At 41.5% G+C, this 20,864-nt stretch overlaps 1 protein-coding gene across 1 annotated transcript in view; it reads left to right on the top strand.

Moving 5' to 3' along the window:
* GABBR1 (gamma-aminobutyric acid type B receptor subunit 1) overlaps window positions 1-20,864 on the top strand; it is a 276,841-nt gene that overhangs the window by 161,074 nt on the left and 94,903 nt on the right. Inside the window, exon 14 of the mRNA XM_053721871.1 lies at window positions 9,269-9,385. Coding sequence (XP_053577846.1) covers window positions 9,269-9,385 — 117 coding nt within the window. The remainder of the gene's footprint in view (window positions 1-9,268; window positions 9,386-20,864) is intronic.

Raw genomic sequence — 20,864 nt, 5'->3', positions numbered from 1 at the left:
TTAAGAATGAGGCCTCTGTTGAACAGATTTGCAAGGCTGCAACTTGGTCTTCGCTTCATACTTTTTCCAAATTTTACAAATTTGACACTTTTGCTTCCTCGGAGGCTATTTTTGGGAGAAAGGTTCTTCAGGCAGTGGTTCCTTCTGTATAAAGAGCCTGCCTATCCCTCCCGTCATCCGTGTACTTTTGCTTTGGTATTGGTATCCCACAAGTAATGATGACCCGTGGACTGATCACACTTAACAGAAGAAAACATAATTTATGCTTACCTGATAAATTCCTTTCTTCTGTAGTGTGATCAGTCCACGGCCCGCCCTGTTTTTTAAGGCAGGTAAATATTTTTTAAATTATACTCCAGTCACCACTACACCCTTGGCTTCTCCTTTCTCGTTGGTCCTTGGTCGAATGACTGGAGGTGACGTAGAGGGGAGGAGCTATATAGCAACTCTGCTGGGTGAATCCTCTTGCACTTCCTGTAGGGGAGCAGTTAATATCCCACAAGTAATGATGACCCGTGGACTGATCACACTACAGAAGAAAGGAATTTATCAGGTAAGCATAAATTATGTTTTTCTCCAACATAGGTGTGTCCGGTCCACGGCATCATCCTTACTTGTGGGATATTCTCTTCCCCAACAGGAAATGGCAAAGAGCCCAGCAAAGCTGGTCACATGATCCCTCCTAGGCTCCGCCTTCCCCAGTCATTCTCTTTGCCGTTGCACAGGCAACATCTCCACGGAGATGGCTCAGAGTTTTTTGGTGTTTAAATGTAGTTTTTATTCTTCAATCAAGAGTTTGTTATTTTAAAATAGTGCTGGTATGTACTATTTACTCTGAAACAGAAAAGAGATGAAGATTTCTGTTTGTAAGAGGAAAATGATTTTAGCAACCGTTACTAAAATCGATGGCTGTTTCCACACAGGACTGTTGAGAGGAATTAACTTCAGTTGGGGGAAACAGTGAGCAGACTTTGGCTGCTTGAGGTATGACACATTTCTAACAAGACTTGGTAATGCTGGAAGCTGTCATTTTCCCTATGGGATCCGGTAAGCCATTTTCTGAATTTTCAATATAAGAATAAGGGCTTCACAAGGGCTTTAAAGACTGGTAGACATTTTTCTGGGCCAAAACGATTACTTTATAAGCATATTTAATGGTTTACAACTTTGGAGAGTTATTTTAATCTTGGGAATTCTGTTAAAAAAACGGCAGGCACTGTATTGGACACCTTTTTCACTGGGGGCCTTCTCTAGTCATAGGCAGAGCCTCATTTTCGCGCCACTAATGCGCAGTTGTTTTTGAGAAGCAAGGCATGCAGATGCATGTGTGAGGAGCTCAGATCCACTGAAAAAGCTTATTGAAGGCGTCATTTGGTATCGTATTCCCCTCTGGGCTTGGTTGGGTCTCAGCAAAGCAGATACCAGGGACTGTATAGGGGTTAAATGTAAAAACGGCTCCGGTTCCGTTATTTTAAGAGTTAAAGCTTTCAAATTTGGTGTGCAATACTTTTAAGGCTTTATGACACTGTGGTGAAATTTTGGTGAATTTTGAACAATTCCTTCATACTTTTGCGTATATTCAGTAAAAAAGTGTGTTCAGTTTAAAATTTAAAGAGACAGTAACGGTTTTATTTTAAAACGTTTTTTGTGCTTTGTTATCAAGTTTATGCCTATTAACATGTCTGAACTATCAGATAGACGATGTTCTGTATGTTCGGAAGCCAAGGTTCCTCTCCATTTAAATATATGTGATGAATGTGACAAACAAAGTAGGGACAATGATGCCACTGATAATAATGTTGCCCAAAATGATTCCTTAAGTGAGGGGAGTAAGCATGGTACTGCATCATCTCCTTCTATGTCTACACCAGTCTTGCCCACTCAGGAGGTCCCTAGTGCATCTAGTGCGCCAATCCTCCTTACTATGCAACAATTAACGGCTGTAATGGATAATTCTATTAAAAACATTTTAGCCAAAATGCCCACTTATCAGCGAAAGCGCGACTGCTCTGTTTTAGATGCTGAAGAGCATGAGGACGCTGATGATAATGGTTCTGACATGCCCTTACACCAGTCTGAAGGGGCTAGGGAGGTTTTGTCTGAGGGAGAAATTTCAGATTCAGGAAAAATTTCTCAACAAGCTGAACCTGACGTTATTACATTCAAATTTAAATTGGAACATCTCCGTGCTCTGCTTAAGGAGGTGTTATCTACTCTGGATGATTGTGACAATTTGGTCATTCCAGAGAAATTATGTAAGATGGACAGGTTCCTAGAGGTCCCGGTGCCCCCCGAAGCTTTTCCTATACCCAAGCGGGTGGCGGACATTGTAAATAAAGAATGGGAAAGGCCCGGCATACCTTTTGTCCCTCCCCCTATATTTAAGAAATTATTTCCTATGGTCGACCCCAGGAAGGACTTATGGCAGACAGTCCCCAAGGTCGAGGGGGCGGTTTCTACTCTAAACAAACGCACCACTATCCCTATAGAAGATAGTTGTGCTTTCAAAGATCCTATGGATAAAAAATTAGAGGGTTTGCTTAAAAAGATGTTTGTTCAGCAAGGTTACCTTCTACAACCAATTTCATGCATTGTTCCTGTCACTACAGCAGCGTGTTTCTGGTTCGAGGAACTAGAAAAGTCGCTCAATAAAGCATCTTCTTATGAGGAGGTTATGGACAGAGTTCAAGCACATAAATTGGCTAACTCTTTTACCTTAGACGCCACTTTGCAATTAGCTAGATTAGCGGCGAAAAATTCAGGTTTTGCTATTGTGGCGCGCAGAGCGCTTTGGCTGAAGTCTTGGTCAGCGGATGTGTCCTCCAAGAACAGATTGCTTAACATCCCTTTCAAGGGGAAAACGCTGTTTGGCCCTGACTTGAAAGAGATTATTTCAGACATCACTGGGGGAAAGGGCCACGCCCTTCCTCAGGATAGGTCTTTTAAGGCTAAAAATAAAACAAATTTTCGTCCCTTTCGCAGAAACGGACCAGCCTCAAATTCTACATCCTCTAAGCAAGAGGGTAATTCTTCTCAAACCAAGCCAGCCTGGAGACCGATGCAAGGCTGGAACAAAGGTAAGCAGGCCAAGAAGCCCGCTACCGCTACCAAGACAGCATGAGATGCTGGCCCCCGATCCGGGACCGGATCTGGTGGGGGGCAGACTCTCTCTCTTCGCTCAGGCTTGGGCAAGAGATGTTCAGGATCCTTGGGCGCTAGAAATAGTTTCTCAAGGTTATCTCCTGGAATTCAAGGAACTACCCCCAAGGGGAAGGTTCCACAGGTCTCAATTGTCTTCAGACCAAATAAAAAGACAGGCATTCTTACATTGTGTAGAAGACCTGTTAAAAATGGGAGTGATTCATCCTGTTCCATTAGGAGAACAAGGGATGGGGTTTTACTCCAATCTGTTCATAGTTCCCAAAAAAGAGGGAACATTCAGGCCAATTTTGGATCTCAAGATCCTAAACAAATTTCTCAAGGTTCCATCGTTCAAGATGGAAACCATTCGGACAGTTCTTCCTACCATCCAGGAAGGTCAATTCATGACCACGGTGGATTTAAAGGATGCGTATCTACATATTCCTATCCACAAGGAACATCATCGGTTCCTAAGATTCGCCTTTCTGGACAAGCATTACCAGTTTGTGGCACTTCCATTCGGACTAGCCACTGCTCCAAGAATTTTCACAAAGGTACTAGGGTCCCTTCTAGCGGTGCTAAGGCCAAGGGGCATTGCAGTAGTACCCTACTTGGACGACATACTGATTCAAGCGTCGTCTCTGCCACAAGCAAAGGCTCATACGGACATTGTCCTAGCCTTTCTCAGATCTCACGGGTGGAAAGTGAACGTAGAAAAAAGTTCTCTATTCCCGTCAACAAGAGTTCCCTTCTTGGGAACAATAATAGACTCCTTAGAAATGAAGATTTTTCTGACAGAAGCCAGAAAATCAAAACTTCTAAGCTCTTGTCAAGTACTTCATTCTGTTCTTCTTCCTTCCATAGCGCAGTGCATGGAAGTAATAGGTTTGATGGTTGCGGCAATGGACATAGTTCCTTTTGCGCGAATTCATCTAAGACCATTACAACTGTGCATGCTCAGACAGTGGAATGGGGATTATACAGATTTGTCCCCGACGATCCAAGTAGATCAGAGGACCAGAGATTCACTCCGTTGGTGGCTGACCCTGGACAACCTGTCCCAAGGGATGAGCTTCAGAAGACCAGAGTGGGTCATTGTAACGACCGACGCCAGCCTGGTGGGCTGGGGCGCGGTCTGGAAACACCTGAAAGCTCAGGGTCTATGGTCTCGGGAAGAATCTCTTCTCCCGATAAACATTCTGGAACTGAGAGCGATATTCAATGCTCTCAAGGCTTGGCCTCAACTAGCAAAGGCCAAATTCATAAGGTTTCAATCAGACAACATGACGACTGTTGCATATATCAACCATCAGGGGGGAACAAGGAGTTCCCTGGCGATGGAAGAAGTGACCAAAGTAATTCAATGGGCGGAGATTCACTCCTGCCACTTGTCTGCAATCCACATCCCAGGAGTGGAAAATTGGGAAGCGGATTTTCTGAGTCGTCAGACATTCCATCCGGGGGAGTGGGAACTCCATCCGGAAATCTTTGCCCAAATAACTCAATTATGGGGCATTCCAGACATGGATCTGATGGCGTCTCGTCAGAACTTCAAGGTTCCTTGCTACGGGTCCAGATCCAGGGATCCCAAGGCGACTCTAGTAGATGCACTAGTAGCGCCCTGGACCTTCAACCTAGCTTATGTGTTCCCACCGTTTCCTCTCATTCCCAGGCTGGTAGCCAGGATCAATCAGGAGAGGGCTTCAGTGATCTTGATAGATCCTGCGTGGCCACGCAGAACTTGGTATGCAGACCTGGTGAATATGTCATCGGCTCCACCATGGAAGCTACCTTTGAGACGGGACCTTCTTGTTCAAGGTCCGTTCGAACATCCGAATCTGGCATCACTCCAACTGACTGCTTGGAGATTGAACGCTTGATTTTATCAAAGCGTGGGTTCTCAGATTCTGTCATTGATACTCTTATTCAGGCTAGAAAGCCTGTAACTAGAAAAATTTACCATAAAGTATGGAAGAAATATATCTGTTGGTGCGAATCGAAAGGATTCCCATGGAACAGGGCAAGTTCTTTGAAGGGACAGATTTCTGCTTTATCTGTTTTACTTCACAAGAAGCTGGCGGCTGTGCCAGATGTTCAGGCTTTTGTTCAGGCTCTGGTTAGAATCAAGCCTGTTTACAAACCTTTGACTCCTCCTTGGAGTCTCAATTTAGTTCTTTCAGTTCTTCAAGGGGTTCCGTTTGAACCCTTACATTCCGTAGATATTAAGTTATTATCTTGGAAAGTTTTGTTTTTGGTTGCAATTTCTTCTGCTAGAAGAGTTTCAGAGTTATCTGCTCTGCAGTGTTCTCCTCCTTATCTGGTGTTCCATGCAGATAAGGTGGTTTTGCGTACTAAACCTGGTTTTCTTCCGAAAGTTGTTTCTAACAAAAATATTAACCAGGAGATAGTTGTGCCTTCTTTGTGTCCGAATCCAGTTTCAAAGAAGGAACGTTTGTTGCACAATTTGGATGTAGTTCATGCTCTAAAATTCTATTTAGAGGCTACAAAGGATTTCAGACAAACATCTTCCTTATTTGTTGTTTATTCTGGTAAAAGGAGAGGTCAAAAAGCAACTTCTACCTCTCTCTCTTTTTGGCTTAAAAGCATCATCAGATTGGCTTATGAGACTGCCGGACGGCAGCCTCCTGAAAGAATCACAGCTCATTCCACTAGGGCTGTGGCTTCCACATGGGCCTTCAAGAACGAGGCTTCTGTTGATCAGATATGTAAGGCAGCGACTTGGTCTTCACTGCACACTTTTACCAAATTTTACAAATTTGATACTTTTGCTTCTTCTGAGGCTATTTTTGGGAGAAAGGTTTTGCAAACCGTGGTGCCTTCCATCTAGGTGACCTGATTTGCTCCCTCCCATCATCCGTGTCCTAAAGCTTTGGTATTGGTTCCCACAAGTAAGGATGACGCCGTGGACCGGACACACCTATGTTGGAGAAAACAGAATTTATGTTTACCTGATAAATTACTTTCTCCAACGGTGTGTCCGGTCCACGGCCCGCCCTGGTTTTTTAATCAGGTCTGATGATTTATTTTCTCTAACTACAGTCACCACGGTATCATATGATTTCTCCTATGCAAATATTCCTCCTTTACGTCGGTCGAATGACTGGGGAAGGCGGAGCCTAGGAGGGATCATGTGACCAGCTTTGCTGGGCTCTTTGCCATTTCCTGTTGGGGAAGAGAATATCCCACAAGTAAGGATAACGCCGTGGACCGGACACACCGTTGGAGAAAGTAATTTATCAGGTAAACATAAATTCTGTTTTTTGTTATGCTCACCTTATAGTTTTTAATTTGAAACATGTCACATTTCTCTATTAGAGCCCTCATGACTAATTCTTGAAACAGAGAGTTATATTTCCCCTGTGAATGTACTGGATAGAATACTCATTTCCATCTAAGTTTACTATATACAATGTTCAACCCTGGCTTTATTTCCTCAACCATTTACTATATGTATTATATAAGTATATACCCCATAGTCACTTTTTTTCTACATAATAATTTATTTTTTCCTTTTCTAAATCCATGAGGATATCTAATGTTTCTGTATCCTCTTTTTCCAAATCTTTATTATTATGTTTTTCTTTATCAAAATGCCTGGCTTGAGTCAGCCTTCTAACAAACTTATTAACGTCTACAAAAGATGAAATGATTTTAGTTTTTTTGTTGACTTTTTTTTCTGATTTATTCAGGAAATGATTAGATATTATATATATATATATATATATATATATATATATATATATATATATATATATATATATATATATATATATATACACAGTATATATATTTATAATCTATTTTTTTTTTTTAACTATTGAGCAGTGTAGCTGCAGAAAAAATGTTGTATCTGCTGTCCAGCTGAAATGAAAAATAAAAGCTGGAAACTATGTAGGAGGCTCATATCAGCTGCACCAAAAAAAAAAAACATTATTTATTCATACATTTGACATTTAGATCTAAGCAGGTAATCTTTTTTTTCTAGAAACCTACTGGGATCGAAATGTCAGGATAATAAATAATTTAATTTTTTTTTTTAAATAAGAACTTCCAATTTTTACATGTTTGTTAAATATAAAGTCAATTAATTTGTTTGATGCCACAGATCTTAGGGCGTTGAAGACGGACAGAAGCTAGGGTTGCCAACTTTTTTTGGAGAAAATAAAGGAGAATAAAGAATTGAAAATTTTAGTAGGAAATCAGCAAATGATATGGTAGTTACTGGAAAAAAAAATATTATTTTACAATTTGATACAGTTTGGTACAACAAAATTCTATGTACAAATTATCTTCATTCACAATGTCTAGTGTAAAAGGACAGTCTAGTCAAAATTAAAGTTTCATGATTCAGATAGGGCGTGTCATTTTAAATAACTTTCTAATTTACTTTATCTTCACATTTGCTTTGTTCTCTTGGTATTCTTTGTTGAAAGCTAAACCTAGGTAGGCTCATATGCTAATTTCTAAGCCCTCTTATCTCACTGCGTTTTTCACAGTTAGACAGCGCTAGTTCATGTGTGTCATATAGATAAAATTGTGCTCACTCCTATGGAGTTATTTATGAGTCAGCAGTGATTGGATAAAATGCAAATGTGTCAAAAGAACTGAGATAAGGGGACAATCTGCAGAGGCTTAGATACAAGATAATCACAGAGGTAAAAAGTGTATTAATATAAATGTTGGTTATGCTAAACTGGGGAATGGGTAATAAAGGGATTATCTATCTTTTAAAACAATAAAAAAAAATAGTTGACTGTCACTTTAAATAGAGTACAATTGTATCATCCAAAGATGCAAAATAAAAAGACAATACAACAACATTTACTCTGAATTTCAAATTATCAGTAGAGTTTTTTCAGAGAAATTTCAAAGAACCCTTAGTTTCTCTGCCCACTGTATCATGTGACAGTCATCAGCCAATTAAAGGGATATTGAACTCTAAATAAATGCTAGATAGAATGATGCATTCAAAGAAAAGATTAGTCTGAGATTAACAAGTAGATGTATTTTTTAAAGTTTCATCAGGTGTTTAAATATTGACAAAATAAGTGTAAAGTTTTAGTGTCTATAAAACAATGAGAGCTGCCATGTTGTAACTTAGGTTACCTTCTCTGATGTGGCCAATTAGAGACAGTTATAAATAGGTCACTAGGGTGTGCAGCCAATAGCTGTGTGGAATATAACAGTGCTCAGCACTTCTATTTCTAACAGCAACTGAAAAGCTCACAATTTCAGAATGGAATTAAAAGAAAAGGGGACAAAATAAGTCATGAAAGTTTATTGCATTTTTCCCCCCCATATATACAGTTTATCATTCAATATTGCCATCTTAAAGCGTTTAATGTCCCTTTAAAGACTCATATACATATGCACTGTGAACGCTACCCTGCAAGTTTAGATCATTATGTCTTTTGCTGATTTTTTTGAAAGATAAAAGGGACAGTATCTTAAAGGGACAGTATACACCAATTTTCAAATAACTGCACGTCATAGTCACTACTATAAAGAATAATATGCACAGATACTGATATAAAAACCCAGTATAAAACCATTTAAAAACTTACTTAGAAGCTCCCAGTTTAGCCCTTTTGAAAAGGTTAGCTGGAACATCCACTGAAAGTGTCTGTATAGCAAAAATAGCAGACCCCCCCCCCTTCTTCTGCATATGAAAAGACCCTTTACACAAACAGTAGCAAGCTGGAGGCGGTATACATACTTCTTTGGGGCTTGGTTAGGAGTCTGAAAATGTTATTTAAAAATAAGCAAAACTATCCATTTAAAAACAAACAAACAAACAATATATATATATAAATGGATCATCTACAAAACATGTATGCAAAGACAAATCTAGTGTATAATGTCCCTTTAAATCCCTTAATACTTGAAAGTGTCTATCATACCCAGTATTGAATAAAATTAAGTTTTATCTTCTGTGCCTACCTGGGATCCACAGAAGGCACACAGGACGCAGATACAAAAAGGGTGACACTGATAAAATCAAGGCTCTAGGATGCACGCAGTGTACTGACATATCTGCTCTAATTTTAATCACTTTTTTTTTTTTCTTTTATTCTGCCATCTCTTACTGGTGCTGTGATCCCATCAGGCTCGTCTTTGGCTCCTGGGTTTAGGCTTCAGTCTGGCATACGGCAGTATGTTTACTAAAATCTGGTGGATACACACAGCCTTCACTAAAAAGGATGACAAGAAAGAGAGGAGGAAGGTAAGTCATGAGAGCGAGAAGGGGGGAGGGAGGATGGAGAGAGAGAAAGATGGAAATAGAAAGGGAAAAAGGAGGGGGAGAAGGATGAAGAGAAAAAAGGAAAGTGGGGTAAGGAGGGAGAGAGAAAGAGATGGAGAGAGAGAACAGAGAGAGAAAGGGAAAAAAAGGAGAGAGATGGAGAGGGAGACAGAAATATGGAGAAAAATTAAGAGAGAAAGGGAACAGGAGAGAGAGGGGAAAGAGATGTAGAGGGAGATAGAGAATGATATAGAGATATGGAGAGAGAAAGGGAGAAGGGGGAGGGGAGAAAGATGGATATGGAGAGAGAGAGGGAGAAGAAGGGAGAGAGAGACAGAGAGAGAGATAGAGAATGATAGAGACAATATGGAGACAGAGAGAGAGAGAGAGAGAGAGAGAGAGAGAGAGAGAGAGAGAGAGAGAGAGAGAGAGAGAGAGAGAGAGAGAGAAAAAGAAAGAGAGGGGGAAATGGAGAGGGAGACAGAGAGAATGATAGAGAGATATGGAGAGATGGAGAAGGAGTGAGAGGGAGATTGATGGAGAGGAAAAGGGAGAGAAAGGGAGAAGGAGGAAGAGGGCAGAGAAATGGAGAAGAATAAAGAGAACTATAGCGAGATATAAAGAGAAAGAATGAGGGAGAGCGATGAAGGGGAGAGAGAACAAAAACAAGATATGGAGAGAGAGAGGGAGGAGGAGGGGATAGAAAACAATAGTGAGATATGGAGAGAAAAGGAGAGAGAGAGGGGAGAGAGATGAAGGTGAGAGAGAATGAAAGCGAGATATGGAGAGAGAGAGGGATGAAGAGGGGAGAAAGAACGATAGCGAAGTATGGAGAGAATGATGGAAAAAGAAAGGGTAAAAGGAGGAGGGAGAAGGATGAAGAGAGAAAAGGAAAGCGGGGTAAGGAGGGAGAGAGAAAGAGATGGAGAGAAAGAACAGAGAGAGAAAGGGAAAAAAAGGAGAGAGATGGAGAGGGAGACAGAAATATGGAGAAAAATGAAGAGAGAAAGGGATTAGGAGAGAGAGGGGAAAGAGATGTAGAGGGAGATAGAGAATGATATAGAGATATGGAGAGAGAGAAAGGGAGAAGGAGGGAGGGAAGAAAGATGGATATGGAGAGAGAGAGGGAGAAGAAGGGAGACAGAGAGAGAGAGGGAGATAGAGAATGATAGAGACAATGAGGCCCATTTATCAAGCTCCAAATGGAGCTTGAAGGGCAGTGTTTCTGGCGAGTCTTCAGACTCGCCAGAAACAGCAGTTATGAAGCAGCGGTTACAAAGAACGCTGCTCCATAACCCTGTCCGCCTGCTCTGATGAGGCGGACAGGAATCGCCGGAATTCAACCCGATCGAGTATGATCGGGTTGATTGACGCCCCCCTGTTGGCGGCCGATTGGCCGCGAGTCTGCAGGGGGTGGCGTTGCACCAGCAGCTCTTGCGAGCTGCTGGTGCAATGCTGAATATGGAGAGCGTATTGCTCTCCGCATTCAGCGAGGTCTTGCAGACCTGATCCGCAGTGTCGTATCAGGTCCGCAAGACCTATGATAAATAGGCCTCATAATGGAGACAGAGAGAAAGAAAGAAAGAAAGAAAGAAAGAAAGAAAGAAGGGGGAGAAGGAGGGAGAGGGGAGAAATGGAGAGGGAGACAGAGAGAATGATAGAGAGATATGGAGAGATGGAGAAGGAGTGAGAGGGAGACAGAGAACGATAGAGAGTGATGGAGAGAGTAAGGGAGAAGAATAAAGAGAACTATAGCGAGATATAAAGCGAAAGAAGGAGGAAGAGAGAACAAAAACACGAAATGGAGAGAGGGAGGAAGAGGGGATGAAGGATAGAGAGAATGAAAGCGAGATATGGAGAGAGAGAGAGGGAAGAAGAGGGGGGAGAACGATAGTGAGATATAGAGAGAAAAAGAGGGAGAGAAAATGATAGTGAGATATGGAGAGAGAAAAGGAGGGAGAGAAGAGAGAGATGAAGGAGAGAGAGATATGGAGATAAAAGGATGGAGAGGAGAGAGAGATGGAGAGAGAGAATGATAGTGAGATATGGAGAGAAAGGGAGGGAGAGGAGAGAGAGATGGAGAGAGAGAATGATAGTGAGATATGGAGAGAAAAGGAGGGAGAGGAGAGAGAGATGAAGGATAGAGAGAATGATAGTGAGATATGGAGAGAAAAGGAGGGAGAGGAGAGAGAAATGGAGAGAGAGAATGATAGTGAGATATAGAGAGAAAAGGAGGGAGAGGAGGGAGAGAGATGAAGGATAGAGAGAATGATAGTGAGATATGGAGATGAAAGGAGGGAGAGGAGAGAGAGATGAAGGAGAGAGAGAATGATAGTGAGATATGGAGAGAAAAGGAGGGAGAGGAGAGAGAGATGAAGTAGAGAGAGAATGATAGTGAGATATGGAGAGAAAAGGAGGGAGAGGAGAGAAAGATGAAGGAGAGAGAGAATGATTGTGAGATATGGAGATAAAAGGAGGGAGAGGATAGAGAGATGGAGAGAGAGAATGATAGTGAGATATGGAAAGAAAAGGAGGGATAGGAGAGAGAGATGAAGGATAGAGAGAATGATAGTGAAATATGGAGAGAAAAGGAGGGAAAGGAGAGAGAGATGAAGGAGAGAATGATAGTGAGATATGGAGAGAAAAGGAGGGAAAGGAGAGAGAGATGAAGGATAGAGAGAATGATAGTGAGATATGGAGAGAAAAGGAGGGAAAGGAGAGAGAGATGAAGGATAGAGAGAATGATAGTGAGATATGGAGAGAAAAGGAGGGAGAGGAGAGAGAAATGGAGAGAGAGAATGATAGTGAGATATGGAGAGAAAAGGAGGGAGAGGAGAGAGAAATGGAGAGAGAGAATGATAGTGAGATATGGAGAGAAAAGGAGCGAGAGGAGAGAGAGATGAAGGATAGAGAGAATGATAGTGAGATATGGAGAGAAAAGGAGGGAGAGGAGAGAGAGAGATGAAGGATAGAGAGAATGATAGTGAGATATGGAGAGAAAAGGAGGGAGAGGAGAGAGAGATGAAGGAGAGAGAGAATGATAGTGAGATATGGAGAGAAAAGGAGGGAGAGGAGAGAGAGATGAAGGAGAGAGAGAATGATAGTGAGATATGGAGAGAAAAGGAGGGAGAGGAGAGAGAGATGAAGGATAGAGAGAATGATAGTGAGATATGGAGAGAAAAGGAGGGAGAGGAGAGAGAGATGAAGGAGAGAGAGAATGATTGTGAGATATGGAGATAAAAGGAGGGAGAGGAGAGAGAGATGGAGAGAGAGAATGATAGTGAGATATGGAGATAAAAGGAGGGAGAGGAGAGAGAGATGAAGGAGAGAGAGAATGATTGTGAGATATGGAGATAAAAGGAGGGAGAGGAGAGAGAGATGAAGGAGAGAGAGAATGATAGTGTGATATGGAGAGAAAAGGATGGAGAGGAGAGAATGATAGTGAGATATAGAGAGAAAAGGAGGGAGAGGAGAGAGAGATGGAGAGAGAGAATGATAGTGAGATATGGAGAGAGAGAAGAAGGGAGAGGGGAGAGAGATGGAGGGAGAGAGAATGATAGTGAGATATGGAGAGAGAGAAGAAGGGAGAGGAGAGAGAGATGAAGGAGAGAGAGAATGATAGTGAGATATGGAGAGAAAAGGAGGGAGAGGAGAGAGAGATGGAGAGAGAGAGAGAGAGAGAGAGATGAAGGAGAGAGAGAATGATAGTGAGATATGGAGAGAGAGAAGAAGGGAGAGGAGAGAGAGATGAAGGAGAGAGAGAATGATAGTGAGATATGGAGAGAAAAGGAGGGAGAGGAGAGAGAGATGGAGAGAGAGAGAGAGATGAAGGAGAGAGAGAATGATAGTGTGATATGGAGAGAGAGAAGAAGGGAGAGGAGAGAGATGGAGGAGATAGAGATAATGATAGAGAGATCTGTAGATAGAATGGGAAATGCAGAGAGAAGTGGAGAGAGAGAGAGGATGGAACAGAAAGAGTCACATGAGGGCAGTGACAGACACAATAGACCTGATTCAATACTACATTGGTATGATAATGCTTTTTTCTTTTAGATAATGATAGAATCAGTTGTTATCACTCAAACAGATGGCAGATAATAACCATCCAATGCAGATACAGTCACTCTGCTGCATTTCATTTCTCTTCCCTATCTAGCAGCTCTATCGCTGGAACAATTAAAGGAAAATTACAGAAATATACGTCTTTAGAGATAATGCTAAAAGTTTGTTCCTTTACAAAAAGAAAACCAGAGAGATGAATGGGCTAGCAATGCAATAGCTGTATATAAGTGAGAGACTGGAGAATTATGTGAGGGAATGAGAGAGAAACAGATAGATAGAAAGAAAGAAAGAAAGAAAGATAGATAGATAGATAGATAGATAGATAGATAGATACAGACAGACATAGAGATATATAGATATAAATAGATTGATTGATTGAATGATAGAGAGACAGATAGACAGACAGACAGATAGATTGAGAGATAAAGAGATAGATAGATAGATAGATAGATATACAGTAGATAGATAGATTTATATAAATAGATATATAGATAGATAGATAGATAGATAGATAGATAGATAGATAGATAGATAGATAGATATAGATAGATATACAGTAGATAGATAGAAAGAAAGAAAGAGACAGACAGACAGACAGATAGATAGATAGATAGATAGATAGATAGATAGATAGATAGATAGATGATAGATAGATAGATAGATAGATAAAGATAGAGAGATTGATATAGATAAATAGATAGATGGAAAGAAAGTTAGATAGATAGATAGATAGATATACAGTAGATAGATAGTTAGCTATAGATAGATATATATATATAGATATGTAGTAGATAGATAGATAGATAGATAGATAGATAGATAGATAGATAGATAGATATAAAGATACAGACAGAAAAATAGATATATATAGATAGAAAGATAGATTGAATGATAGAGAGACAGACAGATAGATAGATAGATAGATAGATAGATAGATAGATAGATAGATAGATATAGTAGATAATATATATAAATAGATAGCTAAAGAGATTGAAATATAGATGGAAAGATAGATAGATAGATAGATAGATAGATAGATAGATAGATAGATAGATAGATAGATAGGTAGGTGCATAGATAGATCAAGATAGAGAGATGGAGATAGATAGATATACAGTAGATAGAAAGATATAGATACACAGTAGATAGGTAGATAGATTTCTTTTACAAGATATGACGAGTCCACAGATTTTATCCTTACTTATGGGATTACGCCTCCTGGTCAGCAGGAAGTGGCAAAGAGCACCACAGCAGAGCTGTATATATAGCTCATCCCTTCCCCCCCCCCCCCCCCAGTCATTCTCTTTGCCTGTGTTAGTGATAGGAAGAGGTAAAGTGAGGTGTTAGTTTAGATTCTTCAATCAAGAAGTTTTTTATTTGAAAAAAGGTTCCATTGAGTACTATTTTTCTCAGGGAGAAATCGTCAGTCACTTAATTGCTAAGAGGAGTGGAGACATTTTATTTTTCTGCCCTGATGTTGATGATCTTAGCAAACATTACCTAAGATCCTGCTGGTTTCCACAGAGCAATTGAAGGTAGTGTAAAAGAAATATCTTCAGTGTGGAGAACCGTGTCATGCTACAAGCAGCATTGAGGTATGTTCAGTCATTTGTTTCTGGGGAGACTTGATGCATCAGAACAGGCTGACAGTATTCCCTATCTGGGGAGGGGTAATCAGTATGCACTATATGTATGGAAATGGTGTACCTGGAATTCCCTTTATATTGATTGCTAAATATGTCTAAAGATATCTTTAAGGTATATTCAGTGTGGGCTAGACGCTGGGAGATGCGGTTTGCTTAAGGGCTGTCATTTTCATTTCATTATCACTGGCCGGAGGGAGTGCAGTGTTTTTTAATGAAGTTACACTTGGTAATTGCGGTGTATGTAAGAGGGGCACATGGCTTAATACTTTATTTGGGACGACATGTTTGTTTCTTTTTGCTACCCATGCGGGTCTCAGTCGGGCTACATGGTGGGCGGGGCCTAATTTTGCGCGCTCAGCCGTGCAGTATCATCCGGATCGGATAGACAGCAAGGTCCTGGGCTCCGGTGGGGCCTAAGTTGTTTTTGCCAGACGAAGAGACTTAGGAGCTACTCAATCAGAGACCGTGTGTTCTTGGGGCAGGTAGAAGCCGCAGCAGAGCTGTGGCGAGGTGCAGGGGCCTGAATTGATAAAAAGTTATTTTATCTGATAAGTTCGATATAATTTGATATTTAACATATCTATGCAAAGTGGTGCAATATTATTAAGCTATTTTGGGCACATAAAGACAGTTTTTATTGCTGCAAACGTTGTTTTTGAGATAACAGAAAAATTGTTGCGCTTTTATTATTTAAAGGCGCAGTACACTTTTTAGTTCCAAAATTTTTGTCTATGTAAATTGACTTCAGAGCTCAATATTTCAAGTAAAGAACGACTATTATTTTATGTTTAACATGTCTGAACTTGAGGAAATTACTTGTTCTATGTGTTTAGATGCCATTGCGGAAACCCCTCTTACTTTTTGTCCCTTATGTACTGAAAGGGCCTTACAATGTAAAGAGCAGATTTTCTTTAAGGAAAGTGTGCCTAAGGATGCTTCTCAGTCTGATGAGAATTAGGGTATACCGCTACTTTCTCCCCAAGCGTCACAACCTTTAACGCTCACCCAAGCGACGCCGGGTTCTTCAACCGCGTCTACTTAATTTACTCTGCAGGATATGGCTGCAGTTATGTCATCTACCCTTACAGAGGTTTTATCTAAGTTGCCAGTGTTACAGGGCAAACCCAGCAGGACAGAAGTCACTTTGAATACTGCAACCTCTGATGCTTTGTTGGCTATTTCCGATGTACCCTCACAGGGATCTGATTTGGGGGTCAGGGAACTTCTGTCTGAGGGGGAACTTTCCGATTCGGGAAGTGTGTTACCTCAGACGGACTCGGACGTCATGTCCTTTAGATTTAAGCTTGAACACCTCCGCCTTTTGCTTCGGGAGGTTTTAGCGACTCTGGATGACTGTGACTCTATTGTGGTACCACCAGAGAAATTGTGTAAGATGGACAAATACTTAGAGGTGCCTGCTTACTCTGATGTCTTTCCGGTTCCTAAGAGAATCTCGGAAATTATTACGCGGGAATGGGAAAGACCGGGTATCCCGTTCTCACCTTCTCCTAATTTTAAGAAAATGTATCCCATATCTGACACTGTTCGGGACTCTTGGCAGACAGTCCATAAGGTGGAGGGAGCTATATCTACCCTGGCTAAGCGTACAACTATTCCTATTGAGGACAGTTGTGCTTTCAAAGACCCTATGGATAAAAAATTGGAGGGTCTTCTAAAAAAGTTATTTATTCATCAAGGTTTCCTTTTAGAGCCGACAGCCTGCATTGTACCAGTTACCACTGTGGCGGCTTTCTGGTTTGACGCCTTAGAAGAGTCTCTTAAGACTGAGACTCCTTTAGAGGAAATTTTAGATAGAATTAAGGCTCTTAAGCTGGCTAATTCTTTTATTACGGACCCCGCCTTTCAGATTGCCAAGTTGGCGGCTAAGAATGCCGGATTTGCCATCTTAGAGCGTTATGGTTAAAGTCTTGGTCTGCTGATGTGTCATCTAAGTCAAAGCTATTCCTTTCAAAGGGAAAACCCTATTCGGGCCTGACTTGAAAGAAATAATTTCTGACATTACGGGAGGTAAGGGTCATCTCCTACCTCAGGATAAAGCAGCTAAACTGAGGGGTAAACAAAATCATTTTCGTTCCTTTCGGGACTTCAAAGGAGTCCCTGCTTCTTCTTCCGCTAAACAGGAAGGGACTTTTGCTCAAGCCAAGGCCGTCTGGAGACCCAACCAGACTTGGAGCAAAGGTAAACAAGAAGCCCACTACTGCTCCAAAGACAGCATGAAGGGGCGGCCCCCGATCCGGGACCGGATCTAGTAGGGGGCAGACTTTCTCTCTTTGCCCAGGCTTGGGTAAGAGATGTTTAGGACCCCTGGACACTGGAAATCGTGTCCCAAGGGTATCAACTGGAATTCAAAAATTCTCTCACAAGGAGGATGTTTCTTCTTTCACGATTGTCTGTAAACCAGATAAAAAGAGAGGCGTTCTTACGTTGTGTAAATGACCTCTCTACTATGGGTGTAATTTGTCCCGTTCCAATACTGGAACAGGGGCAGGTGTTTTACTCAAATCTTTTCGTGGTTCCCAAAAAAGAGGGAACGTTCAGACCCATTTTAGATCTCAAGAGACTAAACAAGTTTCTCAGAGTTCCATCCTTCAAGATGGAAACTATTCGAACAATTCTACCATTGATCCAGGAGGGTCAATATATGACTACCGTGGACCTGAAGGATGCCTACCTTCATATTCCTATCCACAAGGATCATCATCAGTTCCTAAGGTTTGCCTTCCTGGACAAACATTTTCAGTTTGTGGCTCTTCCCTTCGGGTTAGCCACAGCACCCATGATCTTCATGAAGGTTCTAGGGACCCTTCTGGCGGTTCTCAGGCCGCGAGGTATTGCAGTGGTGCCTTATCTTGACGATATTCTGATCCAGGCGTCGTCTTACCATCTGACAAAATCTCATACAGACATGGTTCTGTCCTTTCTGAGGACTCACAGGTGGAAGGTGAATCTAGAAAAGAGTTCATTAATTCCACAGACCAGGGTTCCCTTCCTGGGAACTCTAAAAGATTCTATATCCATGAAAATTTTCTTGACAGAGGTCAGAAAGTTAAAGATTCTGAATACATGCTGAGCCCTTCAGTCCAATCCTCTGCCATCAGTGGCTCAGTGCATGGAGGTAATTGGAATGATGGTGGCGGCAATGGACATCATTCCGTTTGCTCGTTTTCATCTCAGACCACTACAACTGAGCATGCTCAGGCAGTGGAATGGAGATTATGCAAATTTGTCTCCTCAGATAGATCTGGATCAGGAGACAAGAGACTCTCTTCTTTGGTGGTTGTCGCCGGATCATCTGTCCCAAGGGACATGCTTCCGCAGACCCTCATGGGTGATAGTGACAACGGACGCCAGCCTTCTAGGTTGGGGTGCAGTCTGGAATTCCCTGAAGGCTCAGGGTGTGTTGACTCGGTCAGAGTCTCTACTTCCAATCAATATTCTGGAATTGAGAGCAATATTCAATGCGCTTCAGGCTTGGCCTCAGTTGGCTTCGGCCAAATTCATCCGTTTTCAGTCGGACAACATCACGACTGTGGCTTACATCAATCATCAGGGAGGAACAAGGAGTTCCTTAGCGATGACAGAAGTATCCAAGATAATTCGGTGGGCGGAGGCTCACTCTTGTTATCTGTCAGCAATCTACATCCCAGGAGTGGACAACTGGGAAGCTGACTTTTTAAGCAGACAGACATTTCATCTGGGGGAGTGGGAAGTCCATCCGGAGGTCTTTGCCACCCTGATTCTCAGATGGGGCAGGCCAGAATTGGATCTGATGGCGTCTCGTCAAAATGCAAAGCTCCCAAGATACTGATCCAGGTCAAGGGATCCTCAGGCCGAACTGATAGATGCCTTGGCAGTGCCTTGGTCGTTCAACCTAGCTTATGTGTTTCCACCATTTGCTCTCCTTCCCCGGGTGATTGCTCGGATCAAACAGGAGAGGGCTTCAGTAATTCTAATCGCGCCTGCCTGGCCTTGCAGGACTTGGTATGCCGATCTAGTGGACATGTCCTCTCTGCCGCCGTGGAAGCTTCCATTGAGGCATGACCTTCTCATTCAGGGACCCTTCCAACACCCGAATCTAGTTTCTATGCAACTGACTGCTTGGAGATTGAACGCTTGATTTAACTTAAGCGGGGGGTTCTCTGATTCGGTCATTGATACTTTGATTCAGGCACATAAGCCTGTTACTAGAAAGATCTACCATAAGATATGGCGTAAATATCTTTATTGGTGCAAATCCAAGGGCTACTCATGGAGTAGAGTTAGGATTCCCAGGATTCTGTCTTTTCTTCAAGAAGGATTGGAGAAAGGATTATCAGCAAGTTCCTTAAAGGGACAAATCTCTGCTTTGTCAATTTTACTACACAAGCGTTTGGCAGATGTTCCAGATAGTCAGTCTTTTTGTCAGGCTCTAACCAGAATCAAGCCTGTGTTTAGACCAATTGCTCCACCTTGGAGTTTGAATTTAGTTCTTAATGTTCTTCAAGGGGTTCCGTTTGAACCCATGCATTCCATAGATATTAAGTTGTTATCTTGGAAGGTTTTATTTTTGGTTGCTATTTCTTCTGCTCGTAGAGTTTCTGAGCTTTCAGCGTTACAATGTGACTCGCCTTATCTTATCTTCCATTCTGATAAGGTGGTTTTACGTACCAAACCTGGTTTCCTTCCTAAGGTTGTTTCTAATAAGAATATTAATCAGGAAATTGTTGTTCCTTCATTATGTCCTAATCCTTCTTCTAAGAAGGAGCGTCTGCTGCATAACTTGGACGTGGTTCGTGCCCTGAAGTTTTACTTGCAGGCGACTAAGGAATTTCGTCAATCATCTTCATTATTTGTTGTTTTTTCTGGAAAGCGTAGGGGCCAGAAAGCTACGGCTACCTCTTTCTTTTTGGCTGAAGAGTATCATCCGTCTGGCATATGAGACTGCTGGACAGCAGCCTCCTGAAAGAATTACGTCTCATTCTACTTGGGCTGTGGCTTCCTCATGGGCATTTAAAAAACTATGCTTCTGTTGAACAGATTTGCAAGGCTGCAACTTGGTCGTCTCTTCACACTTTTTCCAAATTTTACAAATTTGATACTTTTGCTTCTTTTGAGGCTGGTTTTGGGAGAAAGGTTCTTCAAGCAGTGGTGCCTTCCGTTTAGGTTCCTGTCTTGTCCCTCCCTTTCATCCGTGTCCTATAGCTTTGGTATTGTATCCCATAAGTAAGGATGAAATCCGTGGACTCGTCATATCTTGTAAAAGAAAAGGAAATTTATGCTTACCTGATAAATTTATTTCTTTTACGATATGACGAGTACACGGCCCACCCTGTTATTTCTAAGACAGGTATTTATTTATTTATTTTTGTTAAACTTCAGTCACCTCTGCACCTTTGGCTTTTCCTTTCTCTTCCTAACTTCGGTCGAATGACTGGAGTGGGAGGGAAGGGAGGAGCTATATATACAGCTCTGCTGTGGTGCTCTTTGCCACTTCCTGCTGACCAGGAGGCGTAATCCCATAAGGATGAAATCCGTGGACTCGTCATATCGTAAAAGAAATAAATTTATCAGGTAAGCATAAATTTCCTTTTTATAATATCTGATACTTACATTATTAATGGAATTTTTGTAGGTTAAATTCAGAATAATCATTTTTGTAATTTCTATGTTTGACATGTTAACATTAGTGTAATTGTATGTAATTAGAATGTGTTTGACAAACTAATTACACATACAGCTGGCAAGACTGAATG

Source organism: Bombina bombina, chromosome 7 (genome assembly GCF_027579735.1).
Source record: "Bombina bombina isolate aBomBom1 chromosome 7, aBomBom1.pri, whole genome shotgun sequence".
NCBI lineage: Eukaryota > Metazoa > Chordata > Amphibia > Anura > Bombinatoridae > Bombina > Bombina bombina.
This window is presented reverse-complemented; position numbering and strand designations above follow the sequence as displayed.